Source organism: Protopterus annectens, chromosome 6.part0 (assembly GCF_019279795.1).
Source record: "Protopterus annectens isolate FY-2018-M chromosome 6.part0, PAN1.0, whole genome shotgun sequence".
Classification (NCBI taxonomy): domain Eukaryota; kingdom Metazoa; phylum Chordata; order Ceratodontiformes; family Protopteridae; genus Protopterus; species Protopterus annectens.
Window position 1 is genome coordinate 269935524 of NC_056737.1, and position 21282 is coordinate 269956805.

Sequence of the window (21282 nt, forward strand, 5' to 3'; positions counted from 1 at the left end):
TTTAATAAATGACCAACCCAAATCAGCCAATTAGATAGGGGGAAGAGAATTGCTTCGAATCCCAGGGTACAACTGCGAGGTGTTGCTATTTCTATGATTATTTCTATGATTAAGGCTACTTGTATTCTCCTTTCTTTCACTACAATATCTGTTTTTCTTGCTTTTCTTTATTGTTGGTATTGCATAATCGTATGTAATCAGTACTTCTGCATTTTAAGTAATTCTTTGTGGCAAATGTTTCCAATGATTCACACCTTCTCTGTTTGTGGATATGTTGTTAAACCAAAACAGGAGCATTTGAAATTTAAGAAATGTAAGCTAAGGTTTAATTTGAGTAAACAGGAATAATTTGCTTTATAACAGCTATAACATTTAACAGGAATTACATTTTATGAGTAGCTGATAAAGGTAGTAATTGGGGGTTAGTAAGCAAACAGCATTACCTTAACACATTATACTCTGTTACACAATGCTTCACAACATAAAACATTAACTACGAAACGTGCTGTCAAACAATCAAGAAAGTACAGTTGTGTACACTTACCATAAATGTAGATGTTAGAGTGTATTCACTGTTGCAGTCATCACATTTGGGTTAGCCCTGCCAGGGTAGCCCTCGGCTGGCCCGAATACCAGAGACTTAGCATTTTTGCGTCGGTTGCTGTTACTTGAGGACTGATGTCAGGTCGTCAGGAGTATAAAGTAAGGCAGCCAACACCATTACATCAGTTTTTCTTCCCCTAACCTTTCAGGAGCCCCCAAAATAGGAAGCCAGGTTCTGGTGGAAGAACTCCACCAGTGGAAAATAAATATCAATATGTCCCTTGTAAGGAGAGGAGAACAACAGGAATAAATGGTAATAAAAGGAGAAAGAGAATAAGGGGGATGGAGGGAGGGAAACCAGGACTACAACAGTGAATACACTCGAACATCTACATTTATGGTAAGTGTACACAACCGTACTATGTTCTTTGTGTTTCACTGTTGTAGTCATCACATTTGGGTAGATTCCCAAAGCTGAGGAAATGGGTGGAGGCAGTCAAGGAAACTAGGGGCTGGCTAGGATGTCCTGCATGACTGAGAGGCAAACCCTGTCCTGGATTTGGAGGAGAGAGGCAGGTGGTAATGCTTGTGTGAACAGACATCCAGGTGGCAGCCTCCAGGATGTCCCTGGTGGGGACTTCTCTGAGGAAAGCTGCAGATGTGGAGGCGGCCCTGGTGGAGTGTGCCCTGACCCCCTTCGGAGGAGGCTTTCCATGTTGTCTGTAGCAGAAATGGATGCAGTGTGCTATCCATTTGGAAATTATTTGCTTGGAGATAGCTTTGCCTTCTGCTTCTGTGGCAAAGCTAACCAGCAATTGTTCAGACTTTCTGATGGATTTAGTCCTGTCCACATAGAATCTGAGCTGTCTGTGCACACCTAGAGAGTGAAAAATCCTTTCCCCCTTGTTCTGGGGATTAGGAAAGAAGGTGGGCAAATTAATGGATTGGTTGAGAGCCACACTGGACACCACCTTGGGCATGAAGGATGGGTTAGTTCTGAGGGATACCCTCTCTGCATGGAAAATGATGAAAGATTCCACAGCCATGACGGCTTGCAGCTCAGAGACTCTTCTGGCTGAAGTGATGTCCAGAAGGAAGGCTGTCTTCCAGGAGAGAAATTTTAGCTCTGCAAAAGAAGCTTGTTCAAAAGGGGGCAGGGTGAGCATTTCCAATACAAACTTAAGGTCCCAAGCTAGTGTTGGTGCCCTTCTGGGAGGGCATCAAGTTGCTAGCCCATCTTAGGAATTGTTTGACCAAAGGGTGTGAGAAAAGGGGCTGCTCAGTGGGAAAATGAGCAGAAATAGCAGAGGCATGAATTTTTATAGAGGAGAAAGAGAGGCCACTGTGTAGTAGGTCAGCTAAGTAATCCAGGATGAGAGGGATGGACGGCTGTGTCATACTGGCGCTCTCAGCCTGGATCCAGGTGCAGAACCTTTTCCATTTATCTGCAGAACAGTTTCTGGTGCTAGAGCATCTGGCCTCCCAGATAACATCCAGAACATGTTTACTGAGGATGGCAGATTGGTTAGGGGTTAGAGAATAAGCGAAACTGAATGCCTGCAACAGGGGATGCATGAATTCCCCTTCCCTCTGTGTCAGGAGGTTTGGAATCTGAGGAAGATGCCAAAGAGGCAGCGAGGACAGGCTGCGTAGCAAGGGATACCAGTGTTGTTGGGGGGCCAGTCTGGAGCTATGAGAATAGTCCTTGGTTTTTCCTCCCTTATTTTGAGCAGTACCCTGGGGATGAGAGGTAGGGGAGGAAAGGCATGGACCAATAGATTGACCCAGGGCAAGGACAGGGCATCCATTTTCCAAGCCACGCAGTGATGCTCCCTGGTGAAGAATTTGCTGAGCTGATGGTTGGTGTGGAAGGCAAAGAGGTCAACCTTCGGGGTGCCCCATTTCTGAGTTATTAGGGTAAAGGTACTTCTGTTGAGTTGCCACTCATATGGGTCCAGAAGATTTCTGCTTAATTGGTCTGCCAGACAGTTGAGAGAGCCTGGTAGGAATTGTGCTAATAGGTGTAGCTGCATGGAAGAGGCTGTGCGACAAAGGGTCATGGCCAGCCTGCATAGAGAGTAGGAGTAAGTCCCTCCCTGCTTGTTGATGTGCCACATCACAGTGGTCTTGTCTGTTTTGATCAAGAGAACCTCTGGAGAAAGAAGGGGCTTGAAAGCTATCAAGGCATGCTGCACAAGCCATCATCCCTTTTTGATTGATGTGCAGAGGAATTTGCTGTGGGCTCCAATAGCCCTGTATGCACCTGCCGTCCAGGTGTGTACCCCAAGTGTAGTCTGATGCATCTGTGGTGAGGGTCTGGGTGGCGGGGGTGGGGAGAAGGGCAGTCTCTTGTTGTGGGAGCATGCTTTTGGCCAAAGAAAATCCTTTCTGAGGCAAGGAATTATAGGCAGAAGAGTTTCCAAGTTTTGAGAGTGTTGACACCAAAGGCTCTTTACATACCACTGAAGTTTCCTTATATGCAGTCTGGCATATGGAATGAGCAGAATGCACGATGCCATGAAACCCAGAGCTTGCAGGATCTTCCTTGCAGATAGCTTGGGCCTGGTGGCTAGCTGAGAGAAGCAGGCTATCAGGAAAATTTGTTTCTGTGGTGTAAGGTATGCCATCTGGGATGCTGTGTCCAGACTTGCTCCCAGGAAGATTACCCTTTGGGTGGGCACCTGTTTGGATTTCTTTTCATTGACTGTGTACCCCAGGGAGGTTAGCAGGGTCTTTACAGAGGCCAGGTGCTTGAACAGCTTTTCCTGGCTGTCTGCCTGAATAAGGCAGTCGTCTAAGTATGGGTACACATTTGAATATTTTTTTGTCTGCAAAAGGCAATGGCCGGAGCCAGACATTTTGTGAAAACTCTGGGAGCAGTAGATAAGCCAAAGGGAAGCGTAGAGAACTGAAAGTGTTGAGATCCTGCCCTGAAGTGGACATATTTCCTGCATGATTCTCTGATGGGAATGTGGAGGTAGGCCTCTTTTAGATCTAGGGTGGCCAGTCAAGCATCCTTGGAAAGCATGGGCAGCATCTGCTGGAGGGTGAGCATTTTGAATTTTGGGATCACCATGAAGGTGTTTAGAATGGATAGATCGAGGATGGGGCGCCAGGTGCCCACTTTTCTGTGCACCAGAAAAAGTCTGGAGTAGAAGTCTTGGCCTATCTTTTCTGCAGGAACGTGCTCTACTGTCCTCATAGAGAGTAGGGAAAGGATTTGCTTTTGATCTTCTGCCCACTGATTTGGTGGTAGATCTGAGAACCTTGTTGGGGTTGGGAGGGTGTGGAAGGGAAGGAAAATCAGTATCCCTGAGACACAATGTTCAGAACCCACTGGTCCTGGATAATGGTGGCCCAGGTGCTTGAGTGAAGGCAGAGTTTTCCTCCTAGGGATAAGTGAAGGTGGGCGGGGGATGGAGTTCTTACCATAAGGGGATGGCTTAGAACTCGCTGGTTTTGAAGTGGAGGTAGTCTACATTCCCTGGAGCTGCTGTCTTGGGGGGGGGGGGGGGTCTGTTTCCACAGGGTCTAAGCTGGGCCGGTTTACTCGGAGCATAAAGGACAATTGAAAAAATAAAGCCAGCACCACGAATGGATCCAGTAAATATAGTTTTATTGCACTAAAACTAGACCGGTTTCAGCTATTAAGCTTTCCTCAGTAGTTACAATCACAGAATGAAAATACTCCTTATATACCCTTCAAGGAAGGAATGACATCACTTCCTGTCAAAAAAGAAGAACCATTAATAAAATGAAAAATAAATGGTTACAAAACATTCAGAGAAAATATAGTCTACCTTAAACTGTACCAAACTGTCATGAAACTAGTTGGGTAAAAAATAAAATATAGCCTTAGTATAATGAAGAAGATTTAGGCTGTATGAAATAAAAATTTGATTAGCACAAAAGGTCTAACTCACATTATGTCATGAGATTCACTAAAAAATTATTATAGTAACAATAGATCATATTGGGGTTACAATGGGAAAACACATGTTTAAACCATCAACAATTAAGCTGAAATGAGATGTTAGAAAAATAAATGTTAGAAAAATAACTCACATTTTATCATTAAGCCCTGGTGAGAAAAGCCCACCAAGTTTAACTATCCATCTTTTCTCCTTTTTGTTTAGAATGTCATGCCATCCTGTTTTAAATGCCCATTTTCCAATGATATTATCAATAATACAGAATGAAAATTTGGCAGTGGGATGCTTAATGGTGTGTCTGTATAGTGCATTTGTGATCCTGCAGTTTCTAATGTCACCCAAATGTTCTGATATCCTGATGCGAAATTGTCTGGATGTTTGACCAACATAAAAAGCCTGGCAGGTACAGGTGGCTAGATAAATAATCCAGTCCAAACTGCAATTTCCAAAAAATTTAATGTCATATAAATGACCAGTATTTCTGCTTGTGAAACTTTTGGTTTTAAATATATAACCACAAAAACTGCAAAGACCACAGGGGTATGTACCAACTAGTTTGTCCCCTGTTAATGTTCTCTGCGTACAAGAATTGTCCCCCATGCCACTCCTTTTGTAATAAGAAAAATGGGAACCTAGTGTTTTACCCTTCCTGTATGAAAAGTAGCATCATTCTCCTAAATATCCTTCCAAAAGGGGGTGAGATTTGAGTATATTCCAATGTGTATTAATGATATTAATGAGATTGTGACGGTTTCTACCATATGTAGTGACAAATCTGCATGTATCAAGATTATTAGGTCTAACTTGTTTATTGTAGACTAGCAATGAATCCCTGGGTTTGTTATTACTCCATTGTGCAGCAGAACTGATCGTATTCCAATGATATCCTCTGGCCAAAAATCTATTGGCTAAATCATCATGATGTATATTCAAATCCTGTTCCGATGAACATATTCTTTTTATTCTCAGAAACTGAGATTTCGGAATGTTCTTAATAATGTGTTTTGGATGGAGACTGTTGGCATGTAATAGGGTAATTATATTGTGGAAATTTGCGATACACAGATGTTTTGAGTGTGTGGTCAGGTTGTCGTTGTAAGTGGTCATCTAAAAAATGAAAGTCATTCAGATCATATTCCACAGTAAATTCGGTCCCCCACATATTTCCATTAAGATGTTCCATGAATTCTTGAAGGTAATCTGGACCACCTTTCCACACAAGCCAACAGTCATCCAAATATCTCCTCCAGATGTCAATTTCCGGTAAATACACATTATGCAATTCATCATAAATGATATGCTCTTCAATATAACCCATGTACAGATCTGCATAAATTGGTGCAAATGAGGCCCCCATGGCCGTGCCTTGTATTTGCCAGTAACAATCTTGCTGGAAATAAAATAAATTTTTAGTCAGAACGTGTTCCGCCATACATACAAGTAGTGTGTTCAATCCAGGGGGATAAATATTGGCCTTGTTCAGCCAAAAATCCAGAGCCATCAAACCTGCCCAATGTGGAATGCTAGTATATAATGATTTAACATCCAAAGTGCATAATAGCCAACCAGATTGAAGTTGTGATTCAGAGACAATTTGTAGGAATTCCGTGGTGTCTTGAATTCTAGCTCTGATACATGCTAACAGTGGTTTGAGTTTTTCAGTCAGGAACATGGATAAAGGTTCTGTCAGAGATCCAATGCCCGATACAATGGGTCTGCCAGGTGGTTTATTAATAGACTTATGAATTTTTGGAAGCAAATAAAGATATTGTTTTGCTGGATCCTTGACCATGAGATGTGTCTTAGTTTTTTCGGAAATTATACCAGCTCCTACTGCTTCTTGTAGAAAATCATTAATTTCTTGTTGGAAAGAGGGTGTGGGATCTGTACTCATTTTCATGTAGTGATGATGGTTGGACAATTGTCCATTTCCCTCATCCCGATAATAATCGGCGTCCATGACTACGACCGCACCCCCTTTGTCAGCAGAGAGTATAACTATATCTTTGTTGTTTTTGAGTCTGGTGAGGGCAAGTTGTTCCTTGTAAGATATATTATTTCTAATGTTGTCAGAACTGTTGGAATAGAAATGTAAATCTTTAATGACAGCCTGCTGAAACACAGCAACATGTTTATCCATGGGGGGATTGAATGTGGATTTGTGAAATCTAAAGTCTGTAGATCTTTGAGAGAGGTTAGAGTTATCCTGTTGTTTGAAAAATAGGTTAAGATTAATTTTTCTACAAAACTCTAAAATGTCAGATACATGTGAACTTTCATCAGTAAAGAAACCAGGAATAAAACCCAGACCTTTATTAAGTAGAGCGTATTAATCAGATGACAGAGTGTACTTTGAAATGTTTAACACATTTATACCAGATTGAGCTATTTCACCATTGACTTGAAAAGTTCCTCTAGACTTTTGACCCCGATGCTTTCTCCCTCCCCTGTGTTTCCTGCCCCTAAAGGGCTAACCATGGTTCTACCTCTTTTAATATGTGGTGATTCACCAGTGCTGGTGGATTCATTGTCTGTTGTGGAGGACTCCTCACCAAGAGTATTGCTGGAAGATCCTGATTTTTTAAGAATTGATCTCGGTCTCTTTTTATGCACAAAAGTGAAATTTTTGGTGCCCTGGGTGAATCTCACACCCCTCTGAGATTCAAATTGTCTACCCCTGCTATAGTCTTCTTTATCTCTAGCAAATTTGTGGAGTTTTTTAGTTTTAAGATTATTCTCCAATATGGATAATTCCTTGGATAGTTTGTTCAGACAATTTTGAAATTGTGAATGATTTTCAAATTGCTTCAAATTATTACATGTTTTTTCAACATCCAAGGTATTGGCATTGACTGTCCTTTCATAAAAAGAAGCTAATATGTTAACCAGTGCCATAGCGACTTCTTGCTGTGCTACTTGCCAATCCCTGATTAAAAGGTCATCCGGTGCACCTACCAGTGGCTGAATCTTGGATCTCAATCCTCTTGGTGAAATATTTTGAGCTTGATATGCCTTAAAAAGCTTATGGTGCCAAATGTTGGTTCTTAAGGTTTTAATTTGTTTACCTAGCTGATTAAATTCAGAAACACAACCGTCAACTGGATCTGATATGGGTAAATCAGTGGTATTCGAGGAACCAGTACCAATACCGAATACCTGTAGGTCATCCTTATCAGCACATAGGCTGGATAGTAGTTTCCCAAGATCCATGACTATAAGTTGTTAAACAGGAAATTCGCTAGGTAAAAAAGAGGATTCAAATCACAAGGAAAGAGAAAAGTGTCTGAACAAACTACCAAGTCACTAATAATAGTACTTGACGTATATCAAAAATGTGCTAAATGCAGTAGAGATTCACCCATTGGCACTAGAAATATTGTAAGGAATAAATGAGGTCTAATAATTAGAAAATCAGGAATACACATAGTGAGATGCAAATGAAACATGTAAATGGTTTCAAAAACCGGGGTTGAATAATAATACTGAATCAGAAGATTCATAAAGAAAATAATAATACAGAGATCTCAAAAAGTTTGAGACAAAAATGAACCCTATATCAAAATGGTTACCCCTTGTTAAGGTTGATAGAAAATGTACAATATCATGAATTTTGCCTCAGAACCTATGATATACTGTCCTCACTGTATAAAAAATCAAAGAATGAATTCAATATTGATATAAACAGCAATATAAATGCATATGGTGTTTAAAATATATCAATAAGGATATCGTTGTAAACTGTGTCCAAATGACACCCTACTTCAAAAATTATATCATGTTCTGGCTGAGGTTTTTGTAATAATACGTCATGCATATAGGCACACTAATTTATAGGTTAAATAAAAATACTTAGCTCTCTAGTCATAAATACACCTATATATAGTATTAGTCAGAACATAACTAATATGAAAATATAGGAAAATGGTAAACTTCCTTGAAATGTAGCACTTTAAATATGAAACAACATAATTCAAAAAGATGGCCAAAAAGATATAGTTATCTATGTAACAGGGTTAATTTTTGTCTAAAACATTTTGAGATCTCTGTATTATTATTATTTTCTTTATGAATCTTCTGATTCAGTATTATTATTCAACCCCGGTTTTTGAAACCATTTACATGTTTCATTTGCATCTCACTATGTGTGTATTCCTGATTTTTTAATTATTAGACCTCATTTATTCCTTACAATATTTCTGGTGCCAATGGGTGAATCTCTACTGCATTTAGCACATTTTTGATATACGTCAAGTACTATTATTAATGACTTGGTAGTTTGTTCAGACACTTTTCTCTTTCCTTGTGATTTGAATCCTCTTTTTTACCTAGCGAATTTCCTGTTTAACAACTTATAGTCATGGATCTTGGGAAACTACTATCCAGCCTATGTGCTAAGGATGACCTACAGGTATTCGGTATTGGTACTGGTACTGGTTCCACAAATACCACTGATTTACCCATATCGGATCCAGTTGACGGTTGTGTTTCTGAATTTAATCAGCTAGGTAAACAAATTAAAACCTTAAGAACCAACATTTGGCACCATAAGCTTTTTAAGGCATATCAAGCTCAAAATATTTCACCAAGAGGATTGAGATCCAAGATTCAGCCACTGGTAGGTGCACCGGATGACCTTTTGATCAGGGATTGGCAAGTAGCACAGCAAGTAGCCGCTATGGCACTGGTTAACATATTAGCTTCTTTTTATGAAAGGACAGTCAATGCCAATACCTTGGATGTTGAAAAAACATGTAATAATTTGAAACAATTTGAAAATCATTCACAATTTCAAAATTGTCTGAACAAACTATCCAAGGAATTATCCATATTGGAGAATAATCTTAAAACTAAAAAACTCCACAAATTTGCTAGAGATAAAGAAGACTATAGCAGGGGTAGACAATTTGAATCTCAGAGGGGTGTGAGATTCACCCAGGGCACCAAAAATTTCACTTTTGTGCGTAAAAAGAGACCGAGATCAATTCTTAAAAAATCAGGATCTTCCAGCAATACTCTTGGTGAGGAGTCCTCCACAACAGACAATGAATCCACCAGCACTGGTGAATCACCACATATTAAAAGAGGTAGAACCATGGTTAGCCCTTTAGGGGCAGGAAACACAGGGGAGGGAGAAAGCATCGGGGTCAAAAGTCTAGAGGAACTTTTCAAGTCAGTGGTGAAATAGCTCAATCTGGTATAAATGTGTTAAACATTTCAAAGTACACTCTGTCATCTGATGAATACTCTCTACTTAATAAAGGTCTGGGTTTTATTCCTGGTTTCTTTATTGATGAAAGTTCACATGTATCTGACATTTTAGAGTTTTGTAGAAAAATTAATCTTAACCTATTTTTCAAACAACAGGATAACTCTAACCTCTCTCAAAGATCTACAGACTTTAGATTTCACAAATCCACATTCAATCCCCCCATGGATAAACATGTTGCTGTGTTTCAGCAGGCTGTCATTAAAGATTTACATTTCTATTCCAACAGTTCTGACAACATTAGAAATAATATATCTTACAAGGAACAACTTGCCCTCACCAGACTCAAAAATAACAAAGCTATAGTTATACTCTCTGCTGACAAAGGGGGTGCGGTCGTAGTCATGGACGCCGATTATTATCGAGATGAGGGAAATGGACAATTGTCCAACCATCATCACTACATGAAAATGAGTACAGATCCCACACCCTCTTTCCAACAAGAAATTAATGATTTTCTACAAGAAGCAGTAGAAGCTGGTATAATTTCCGAAAAAACTAAGACACATCTCATGGTCAAGGATCCAGCAAAACAATATCTTTATTTGCTTCCAAAAATTCATAAGTCTATTAATAAACCACCTGGCAGACCCATTGTATCAGGCATTGGATCTCTGACAGAACCTTTATCCATGTTCCTGACTGAAAAACTCAAACCACTGTTAGCATGTATCAGAGCTAGAATTCAAGACACCACGGAATTCCTACAAATTGTCTCTGAATCACAACTTCAATCTGGTTGGCTATTATGCACTTTGGATGTTAAATCATTATATACTAGCATTCCACATAGGGCAGGTTTGATGGCTCTGGATTTTTGGCTGAACAAGGCCAATATTTATCCCCCTGGATTGAACACACTACTTGTATGTATGGCGGAACACGTTCTGACTAAAAATTTATTTTATTTCCAGCAAGATTGTTACTGGCAAATACAAGGCACGGCCATGGGGGCCTCATTTGCACCAATTTATGCAGATCTGTACATGGGTTATATTAAAGAGCATATCATTTATGATGAATTGCATAATGTGTATTTACTGGAAATTGACATCTGGAGGAGATATTTGGATGACTGTTGGCTTGTGTGGAAAGGTGGTCCAGATTACCTTCAAGAATTTATGGAACATCTTAATGGAAATATGTGGGGGACCGAATTTACTGTGGAATATGATCTGAATGACATTCATTTTTTAGATGTCCACTTACGACAACCTGACCACACACTCAAAACATCTGTGTATCGCAAATTTCCACAATATAATACCCTATTACATGCCAACAGTCTCCATCCAAAACACATTATTAAGAACATTCCGAAATCTCAGTTTCTGAAAATAAAAAGAATATGTTCATCGGAACAGGATTTGAATATACATCATGATGATTTAGCCAATAGATTTTTGGCCAGAGGATATCATTGGAATACCATCAGTTCTGCTGCACAATGGAGTAATAACAAACCCAGGGATTCATTGCTAGTCTACAATAAACAAGTTAGACCTAATAATCTTGATACATGCCGATTTGTCACTACATATGGTAGAAACAGTCACAATCTCATTAATATCATTAATACACATTGGAATATACTCAAATCTCACCCCCTTTTGGAAGGATATTTAGGATAACAATGCTACTTTTCATACAGGAAGGGTAAAACACTAGGTTCCCATTTTTCTTATTACAAAAGGAGTGGCATGGGGGACAATTCTTGTACGCAGAGAACATTAACAGGGGACAAACTAGTTGGTACATACCCCTGTGGTCATTGCAGTTTTTGTGGTTATATATTTAAAACCAAAAGTTTCACAAGCAAAAAAACTGGTCATTTATATGACATTAAATTTTTTGGAAATTGCAGTTCGGACTGGATTATTGATCTAGCCACCTGTACCTGCCAGGCTTTTTATGTTGGTCAAACATCCAGACAATTTCGCATCAGGATATCAGAACATTTGGGTGACATTAGAAACTGCAGGATCACAAATGCACTATACAGACACACCATTAAGCATCCCACTGCCAAATTTTCATTCTGTATTATTGATAATATCATTGGAAAACGGGCATTTAAAACAGGATGGCATGACATTCTAAACAAAAAGGAGAAAAGATGGATAGTTAAACTTGGTGGGCTTTTCTCACCAGGGCTTAATGATAAAATGTGAGTTATTTTTCTAACATTTATTTTTCTAACATCTCATTTCAGCTTAATTGTTGATGGTTTAAACATGTGTTTTCCCATTGTAACCCCAATATGATCTATTGTTACTATAATAATTTTTTAGTGAATCTCATGACATAATGTGAGTTAAAGACCTTTTGTGCTAATCAAATTTTTATTTCATACAGCCTAAATCTTCTTCATTATACTAAGGTAATATTTTATTTTTTACCCAACTAGTTTCATGACAGTTTGGTACAGTTTAAGGTAGACTATATTTTCTCTGAATGTTTTGTAACCATTTATTTTTCATTTTATTAATGGTTCTTCTTTTTTGACAGGAAGTGATGTCATTCCTTCCTTGAAGGGTATATAAGGAGTATTCTCATTCTGTGATTGTAACTACTGAGGAAAGCTTAATAGCTGAAACCGGTCTAGTTTCAGTGCAATAAAACTATATTTACTGGATCCATTCGTGGTGCTGGCTTTATTTTTTCAATTGGTCATATAAGCTTGGTTGCCGGGCACCAGCCGTACTTGCTAGATTCATCTCATATTAAAAGGACAATGCCTGCTGATCGTAGGGGGCTGGACCTGTAAGAAATCCTTAACTGTCTGCATAGATTTTGTTTTTTCTTCCAAATTTTTAAAGACCTCTTCTGCTTAGTGCCAAATAAATTATCTTTGTGCAAGGGGGCATCCAACAATTTGGATTTGATGTAGTCTGCCAGGGGTTGTTCCTTAAGCCATGCTTGTCTTCCAATGACAGATCCAGTGACTGCTGCCATGCAAGAAGCTTCTAGGGCGTCAAAACCACAGTGCAAAGTGTGTTTAGTTACTTGACTTGCAGAATGCATTAAGTCTTGCAATTTTTTAGAATCTACCCAAGCAGGAAAGGATGATTTTTTTTTTGTTTAAGGAGATCCAATGTATGTTGCTGAAATTTCAGCATATGGAACTGACAATTTAGTGCCCTGATAGCAAGAGTAGGTAAGGTGTATACTTTTTTATCCCATCTGTCCAAAGTTCAGGAATCCCTGTTTGAGCGAGTGGGATTCTCAGCAGAGATTGCTTTAATCCTTTTTGACTCTTGAGAAATGACCTCAGGGTCAGCTGTTGGATTTTTAAAAAGATATCTGTGTGAGTCAGGGACTCTATAGTACCTGTCTGGTTTTCTGGGAGCAGGAGGCAGGGCATCATAAGTCAAGACGGATTTGTGAAAAACATCCTCCACAACATCCAGGACTGGGGGGTAAGGCCAAGGGTCTGCTCTGTGGAAGATCTGGAAATTCCCTGAGTCTCTTTTTAGACTGAGGGTAGTCCTGACTCTCCCATTGGAAATGCTCCCTTAAAGTATACAGGGTTTCCCCAAATAAAAAATCCTCTGGGGAAGAGGCTGAAGGAATGGAGCCCTCTGCATCAGAATCCTCATAAGTGGAAAGGGGTTGCATGTCTTCATACTCGGATGCATCAGAGTCATCTGACTCTTGTTCAGACAAAACTACAGGGGACAAATCTCTTTTCCTTTTGGAGGGGGGTAGCTTGGCTTCCCCTGATCAGCATGATAAGGTCTTGCACCATTTTAAGCACCTGAAACTGAGGCAAGGAAGCAGGTGCCTGAGAGTGGGTCATCGGTTTCTTGGGTGTGGTGCTTACCCTGGGCCAAAGAAACTCGGTCATTTCTGAACGAACTGTAGTCACGAAAGATGATGTTGGTTTGTGTTGAGATTTGGTAGTGCGATGGACTTCCTCGAAAGACTGTGCCTGCTCAGCGGCTCTGGACCCATCCAAGGCAGAGACAACCGCAGGATCCTTAGTTGAAGAAGAGTTTTGTGGCCTGCAAATCAACTGAAGCAGGCATCAGGGGCTGTGAAAGCACCTCACTGAGTACCAGAGGACTGACGACAAGCTTAATGGAAGTGTCGTCAGTAGGTTTGGACCTGTACGGTCTGTCTCTGTCTTTATATTTGCGTTTTTTTGGAAGATCTGCTGTTGAATGGCTTATTGAATTATTATTGAATTAGAGGACTAAAAACAAAAATATCTGGCTAAAATAAGGGCCAGACGACGGATAGTTCTGGCATTGAACAAAGTACAGAAGTGACAACGGGTGACGTCACGGTCTGCGCCTGAACAAGTGGTGCAGTAAGACTGACAGTCTCGGTGTGGTATTTGCTTTCCACAGGCGAGACAATTATTAACTTTTTCTGACATCGGTTAGTGCAAGTAAAAGCATCTCCAATGGGATACTTAGCTTTAGAAGACCAACTCGGTAGATGAAAATTCAGGTAATGGACGACCAGCACTCGTGCGAACTGCATCTGCTTTGGGCTCCACGGCAAGAAAGACTGATGTAATGGCATTGGCTGCCTTACTTTATACTCCCAACGACCTGATGTCAGTCCTTAAGCGACAGCAACCGACCAGAAATACTACGTCTCTGGTATTCCGGCCGGCGGAGGGCTACCCTGGCAGGGATAACCCAAATGTGAGGACTGCAACAGTGAAACACGAAGAACATCTTACAGAGTTGTTATACAAGGGTATAAGCTCTGTTTTTTTAATAAAGCAAATTCAAAAATTTATACTGAACTGTATACTGAAAACCATCAAAATCTATTTTTTTATTTTCTCATCTAAATTCATAAAAAAATATTGCTTTCCTCTCCTGGTAGACCAACTCCTTCTACCACTGTCTATTAAATTAGTGACATACTTTTACTAGAGTACAACAGAGGAGAACAACCTTTACACTTGTATTTACTACATATATATATATATATATATATATATATATATATATATATATATCTCAATTTGTCCCCCATATATGCTAATATATTCAGAGGTTATTTTGAAAAAAAAATGTGTTTAACATTTTATTTATCAAGTAATCTCTGCGGTATCCCCGAAGTCTCAAAACAACCCACTAAAGTGTAGTGGGCCTAAAAACAAAACAGTGTAAGAAACTTCTCTGTGTGGAATATTTTCAATCCATATATTTCTAGTTAACCATTGTATATTAATCAATCTGATTAATATATATATATATTAATAATCTGATTAATATAGAGTTATTAACTAGAAATATATGGACTGAAAATCTTCCACACAGAGAAGTTTCTTACACTGTTTTGTTAACATTTTATTTATAAAACATAGCTCTTATGTATGTCTCATTGGTGATTTTATTTTGTCAAGTTGAGAAACCAGAATTTTGATAACTGGATGACTAAACAGTTCAGGTTTAAAATTTTCTGGTACAGGTGACAAGACTAACAACTATCTTGACGTATATTTAAAAAGCAGAACAGGAAGCCTGATTTTTAGAGAACTGTTTAGGAAGCTGTTAACAATATTCCATATGCATCCAGTTATCATCTGATATACTTTGAAACAGCCAGAAGAAATACAATCAGTGTATTTTTCAAGAACATAAAGACGACATTTTTTATTTATTTATTTTTTTAACATTTCTTTCAAACATACAGGAACTGAAAAACTTCCACAGAGATAAGTTTCTTAGACTGTTTTGCTTTGGACCAACTATACTTGTATAGTGGGTTGTTTGAGACTTAGGGGATACCAGTAAGATTGTTTCTTTATTCATACAATTACAATACAATTTGTACACTCAAGTAAAAACTGTTGGTATGCTAATTCAAACATCTCACATAAAAGCAGGGCTTGCAATATATAAGCACATAAAGCAGCAACTTTAAGGACAGGAAGTGAAGTACCCAGCAGCTCCCCCAACATAACTAAGTAAAGCAGAACCACTAGTTCTCATATTCCTGCATAATTTATCAGTGCACCACGTAGGGTTAACAGAATGTATTAAGAGAACCAATACCATACAGCGTGAAAAGTATGCAGGAACTAACCCAGAAAGAAATGTAGCAGAAAAGCAAGTCAGAAACCCCATCACCAAAAAGGATATCCACCAGTAAAGGCCAGTGTCCAAAACCGCCAGAGGAATGAAAGCCAGTGAAGCAAACTCTGAGGATTTTTCCTAAAACAAAGAAAAGAAGAAAAAAGTGAGGAAGAAAATAGAATAACTCAATAGCAGTTACTTTTAGACAGATAACTGGTACATAAATTTGCAGGGCAGGCATGTTATTTTTCTGAGACAAGTTTTGTCCTATCCAGTTCGAGTATACAGAATAAACTCGGCATAAGAAAAACAAATTTTTCTGTTCCAGAGCCCTTTCTAAATGCAACTGCAGAAAAATGTCATTCTGGACACAAGTGACCAGTAAGTGGCACCACAGCAGCATAAAACAGTACATCACCACACAGCTACTTAAGAAACTAAGAGACAAACAACTAACAAAGATACATATCAAGCAATAACAATTTCATATGCTACTTACAATTAACACTTGATCTTTGAAGACATCTTTGTCAGCAGGACAAATAAGGGAAGTAACCATTAAATAACATATCAGACTGTTGACATTTCAAAGAAACTTCTTGCTAGAAGACCACCCTCTACAGGCATGCCAGGGCAAAAACTATGACGTGACCCATTATACAAAAAAGGGAGGAACCACTGTCTTCATTGCTTTTTTTTTTTTTTTTTTACTAAAGGGTCAGTGTGAATTCTAATGAAAAAGTCTGACAAATACACAAAGGTGTTTTTTCAGAAATTTAGAATAAACCAAAATTTTCATCCAAGCAGGGAGATGGGATGGTTATCAAGTCAGTGACACATGATATAATAAAAGCTCAAATATTGCTACACATCATGCTTTAAAATATCAAACACTGTGGTAACTGCTCCATGTAACCATACGATAAAAGCATCTGCAGTCATTAACAGAAACTGGTGCAAAGAGTATACGGCTTTGCCACTAGCTGGCTATAAAGCCAAGAATGACACTAACAATGACAATGATGATGATAATTCAAAGGGAATCCTGCAATCACCAATCAGGGAACTATTAAATCCCTGAATGGAAAAAAAGACATTTAGGAGACAGATGGAAAGCCCTTCCACAGTCTACTCGAGGCCATGTCCAGACTACATCTATGAAAAGTGGGAGACACGGAACAAGTCACTGTATGAAACAGCTGCATAGTCTCCTCTAACGCTGCTCTCCACAATCAGAAAAAGGTTTAAATACCCCAACAGTCTAATGTTTTCATCACAAGTCTATGCAAGGAGCTTACTGTGCAGACAGGGTCAGCTTCTAAACAAAACCAAATGAGCCTAAAGAAAACTGATTTGAAGACATTGTACAGTTTACAGGTAACACAACAGCTAAGTAAACTACAAACATTAAATATGTTAAGCAACTGAATAAAAAAAAAAAAAAATAAGATCAGGAAAACAAACAGGATTCACACCACTTTACAAAGACTGCAGCTGTTCAAAGACTGGTTAATGGAGTGCAAATTTGGTAGCAAGGGAATGAATGACAAAAACCTCCCTTATGGGAAGTGTGAAATGCCACATAAAAAGTTTGCTTTAATGTCATCTGCAGAACTAGATTAGAATAAGATTTCACCAGCGTCTAAGTCCACTTCAAAGCAGCTGTACTTTACAATGCAGTACAAACTTAAAAATGGTGGTCTTATTCAAAAAAAAAAAAAAAAAAAAAAGATAACCGCTACTAGTAGGAAATGGAAGATGCACGCAAATGATCATTTGACATCTGAGGCAGCCCTTTGAAGTGGGTAATTATGGAACTGTTATCTACCACACTCCTCGGTGGAGCCTTTCTCCCCCCATGCTCCAGGGCACATGTGCTTCTTTGTTACTATATCCCATGGCATCATTAGCCAGGACAGGAGACATGCTCAGCCCTCTGCTCCTTTCCACTGCCCCTCATCCACTTCGCAAGCACATCCCATAGGAAAGAGAAAAATCAGTTTACAAAGATACACAAATACATACGCTTGCCTGATTTAAGGGAAACTCCATCAGTTGCTGCACAGTGGGACCATCTAAACCTAGCTTAACACCCATTGCAGAGGATTCATTCACAGATCAACTGGCACATTGAAAACATATGTTATACATGATGATGGAAGACCTCTGCATTTGGGTAACATAAGGAGAAACCCAAGCACTAAACTAAATTGGGGATGCCAGGACCGCAGAAGGAAAGATAATTGCAAACTTGGTGCCTTGATAAACTCCCCAGAGGACACCAAGATTCTCCAAAGGGCCTGTCCCAAACAAATTGCTTGGGTCAAAACCAGTGGCAAAAACTAAAAGCCAAGAAGTATATTGTAATATCCTTCAGAAAGCATGACTTCCCTTGTAACTATCACATTAATAACAAACACAATGGCAAATTGATCCAGTAGTTCAGGACTTGGGAACCTATGCTGACAATGAGCTGTCCTTTGTTCGTTACTTACAAACAGTTGTAAGGAAGTCTTCTTTCATTGCACAGCTTACACTGCAAGTAACATTCCAGTAACATCATGTACTTAAAGAACTGCTACGTACTTGTAGAAAAATCGCCAAAACTGATGAAAAAGTATAGTAGTGAAAGGAGAACACACACACGCTAAAGTCATTACTGTACTGAATATTTGCAAACTACAAACAAGTGTACCTCTTACAGCTACATACTAATTTAATACCATAGCAGAATCCCTACGTTTAATCAAAATCAAAACTTCCACGGATTTGCAGGCTCTGTTATGGCATTTTGTTTCTTTTTAACACCTCTATTAAATTATCACTTAAGGCATAGGCAAATGCACAGTAATATGAAAACAAACCACAGTAAGATGTTTCCAGTTACATACTTTTAATGAAAAATATATATGTGATATATAATGCATCATCAGTCCAGCATTACATAAAAAGCTCAATTCCGGCCTTCCCTTAAACCTCACTCTTCCACCTCCAGATTATTCTGCATGCGTTGTTCCCACAATTTCCATTTAATTCTATGTAATTTGTACCTTCTGTTTTCTAAAGATCCTAATTCCATTTTTTTATCCATGTTAAAATATTCAATCCTTCAAATACAATTGGTTTAGACTTTGATTTCCATTTTCGAGTAATTGCCTTTTTAGGTATCCACTAGAATTAAACTTAACAAGGCCTTACTAGGTCTAGAAAATTCAGATCATGTGTCATAGCTAAAAAGAATAACTTCCTCAGTTACATCTATTTGCTCTGTAAGTATTTCTGATACAGTACTCTGTAAGGAATTTTTAAAATCTGCCAACTCATTACACTCCCAAAATATGTTCGCAGTTACTTCTTTCTTCCCTCTCACACTTCCAATTTTTGCCATCTACCGGAGAAAAAAATTCTTTGCATAGGTATATTATAACCCAAGCAAATTCCCAAAACTTCCAACCAAAAATCATGTGCATGTCCTCCCACTGTTCCCTACTAATCGCTCATCCAATCTCTCTTCCCAATCTTTTCTAACCTTCTCTGATTGAATCTTATAGTTACCATGCAATATTTTAAATGCTCTACTAATTATGTCTTAGAGTCTTTCACTTACGATTTCCCTATCCCTTTCTCTTTGCCTATATTCTGGTATCAATCCCTGGTAGGGAAAGCGGTCTCTAGCCTGCAGTCCAAATTTCTTCTTGGCCACATCACACTCTATTACCTTTCCTTCTCAATTTATTTGCTCCCAATACCTTAGCTCCTTTGATAGTTTTCTCTATTAAATTGCAGCCTCCTCTTGCCTGTTCTCTGTACCCCTACTTACAGTCATCCTTAACAGCAAAATCTCCTTGCTCCATTCTTGTGTTGGCTTAGCTATTGGAATACTTTACGCTACTCTATAAATATAATATACATATAATATTCTGGTAAATCTCCCCAAAGATCTGCAACCAAAATCCCACTCTCTCCTTATTTCTTGATCCCCCCCCCCACACTTCATTATCCCTTTATCTCTTTGAATTATAACTTTCTGTTTGTGTTATATGAACATGAACCTCAATTGTGCAGCTCTAAAATATCCCTTCAAATCAAGCAATTCTAAATCATCTTGTTTTAGAGGAAGGATCAACCTATCCCACTTAACTGTTGCCCCCTTATCCTCCCAGAAAAATTCCTTTAACTCTACTGTCCACAACCTCTCATGTGGTTGATAAAATCTGCCTGACCTGCATATAAAACTAAAGGGACTAAACAATTTCACTGTTTTCACCTTACTAGCCATATCCATATATTCAAAAGCTTCCAGTTTACTTTTTGTTTAGTTTCTTCCTACATGTCCTTAGATGCCATAACAAAAGCTTTGGGAACACTTCAACCAGTATAATAGCCACAAACTAAACCAAAATACTGGTGATGGCACGAGGAACAAAATAATAACCAAACTTCTTTAGCGTATACTTCATTTTCACCACTTTCGTCTTACGACTTCTTCAGAACTAAAAACTGCATTTAAAAACTTCCATACTTATATATACATACTCAATATCACTTCATTACATCAAAAGTACAGTTTTGTACCTACCATAAATGTAGATGTCCGATAGGTATGCATCTGCAGTCCTTACATATGGGTTGTCCTGCCTCAGGCAGCCCTACGGTCGGCCAGATTCCAAAGTCTGGGTCCGGCGTCGGCTGATGTCGCCCTTTCCCCGACGTCAGAGCGCCTGGGGTATAAAAGCGTCAGCCGACGCCATCTTCCTCAGTTTTTCTTGCCCCAGATGCCAGGTGCCCTCTAAGGAAGGCTGAATTTGGAGAAATGCATAAAATTCCAAACATGCACAGTAATATAAAACAAATACACCATAATAGATAACCCCAGCTAGCTGTAAGGGGGAGAAGAACCCTAGAAATACCACAGAGGGGAAGGAGGGAGGGTAACCTTGACTGCAGATGCATACCTATCGGACATCTACATTTATGGTAGGTACAAAACTGTACTATGTCCTTCAAGGATGCATCTGCAGTCCTTACATATGGGTAGAATACCATAGCCAAGCTGGGGGTGGTAGGATTTAAGAAAAGGATGGTGTAGCTAAAATGCCTTGCAGGACTGCTGTAGCAAAGCCTGCTCTGGATCTGGAATATAAGGGTAAATTGTAATGCTTGGAGAATGTATGCACAGAGCTCCATGTAGCAGCTTCTAAAATGTCCTTGGTAGCCACCCCTCTTAAGAAGGCTGTGGAGGTGGCTGTTGCTCTGGTGGAATGAGGCCTAATGTTAGCTGGCACATCTTTTCCATGAAAGGAGTAGCAGAACCGAATGCAATTTCCTATCCATTTTGAAATTGTCTGTTTAGAAATTGCTTTTCCTTGAACACCAGCAGCATATGCTACAAAGAGTTGGTCAGTTTTTCTGTAAGACTTTAGTATGACAAGCTCTTTGCAGGGCTGTTCATTAGAGTGAAAATTGAGAGCCTTCTATATATTTTTTGAGAAGCAGGATA

At 39.0% G+C, this 21282-nt stretch overlaps 1 protein-coding gene across 1 annotated transcript in view; it reads right to left on the reverse strand.

Annotated features, from left to right (window-relative positions):
- The window catches only part of LOC122804259 (transmembrane protein 87A-like), a gene marked incomplete in the record, with an annotated part of 1166529 nt that overhangs the window by 391684 nt on the left and 753563 nt on the right, over positions 1-21282 (reverse strand). The window contains 1 exon segment of the mRNA XM_044074023.1: positions 15849-15920. Coding sequence (XP_043929958.1) covers positions 15849-15920 — 72 coding nt within the window.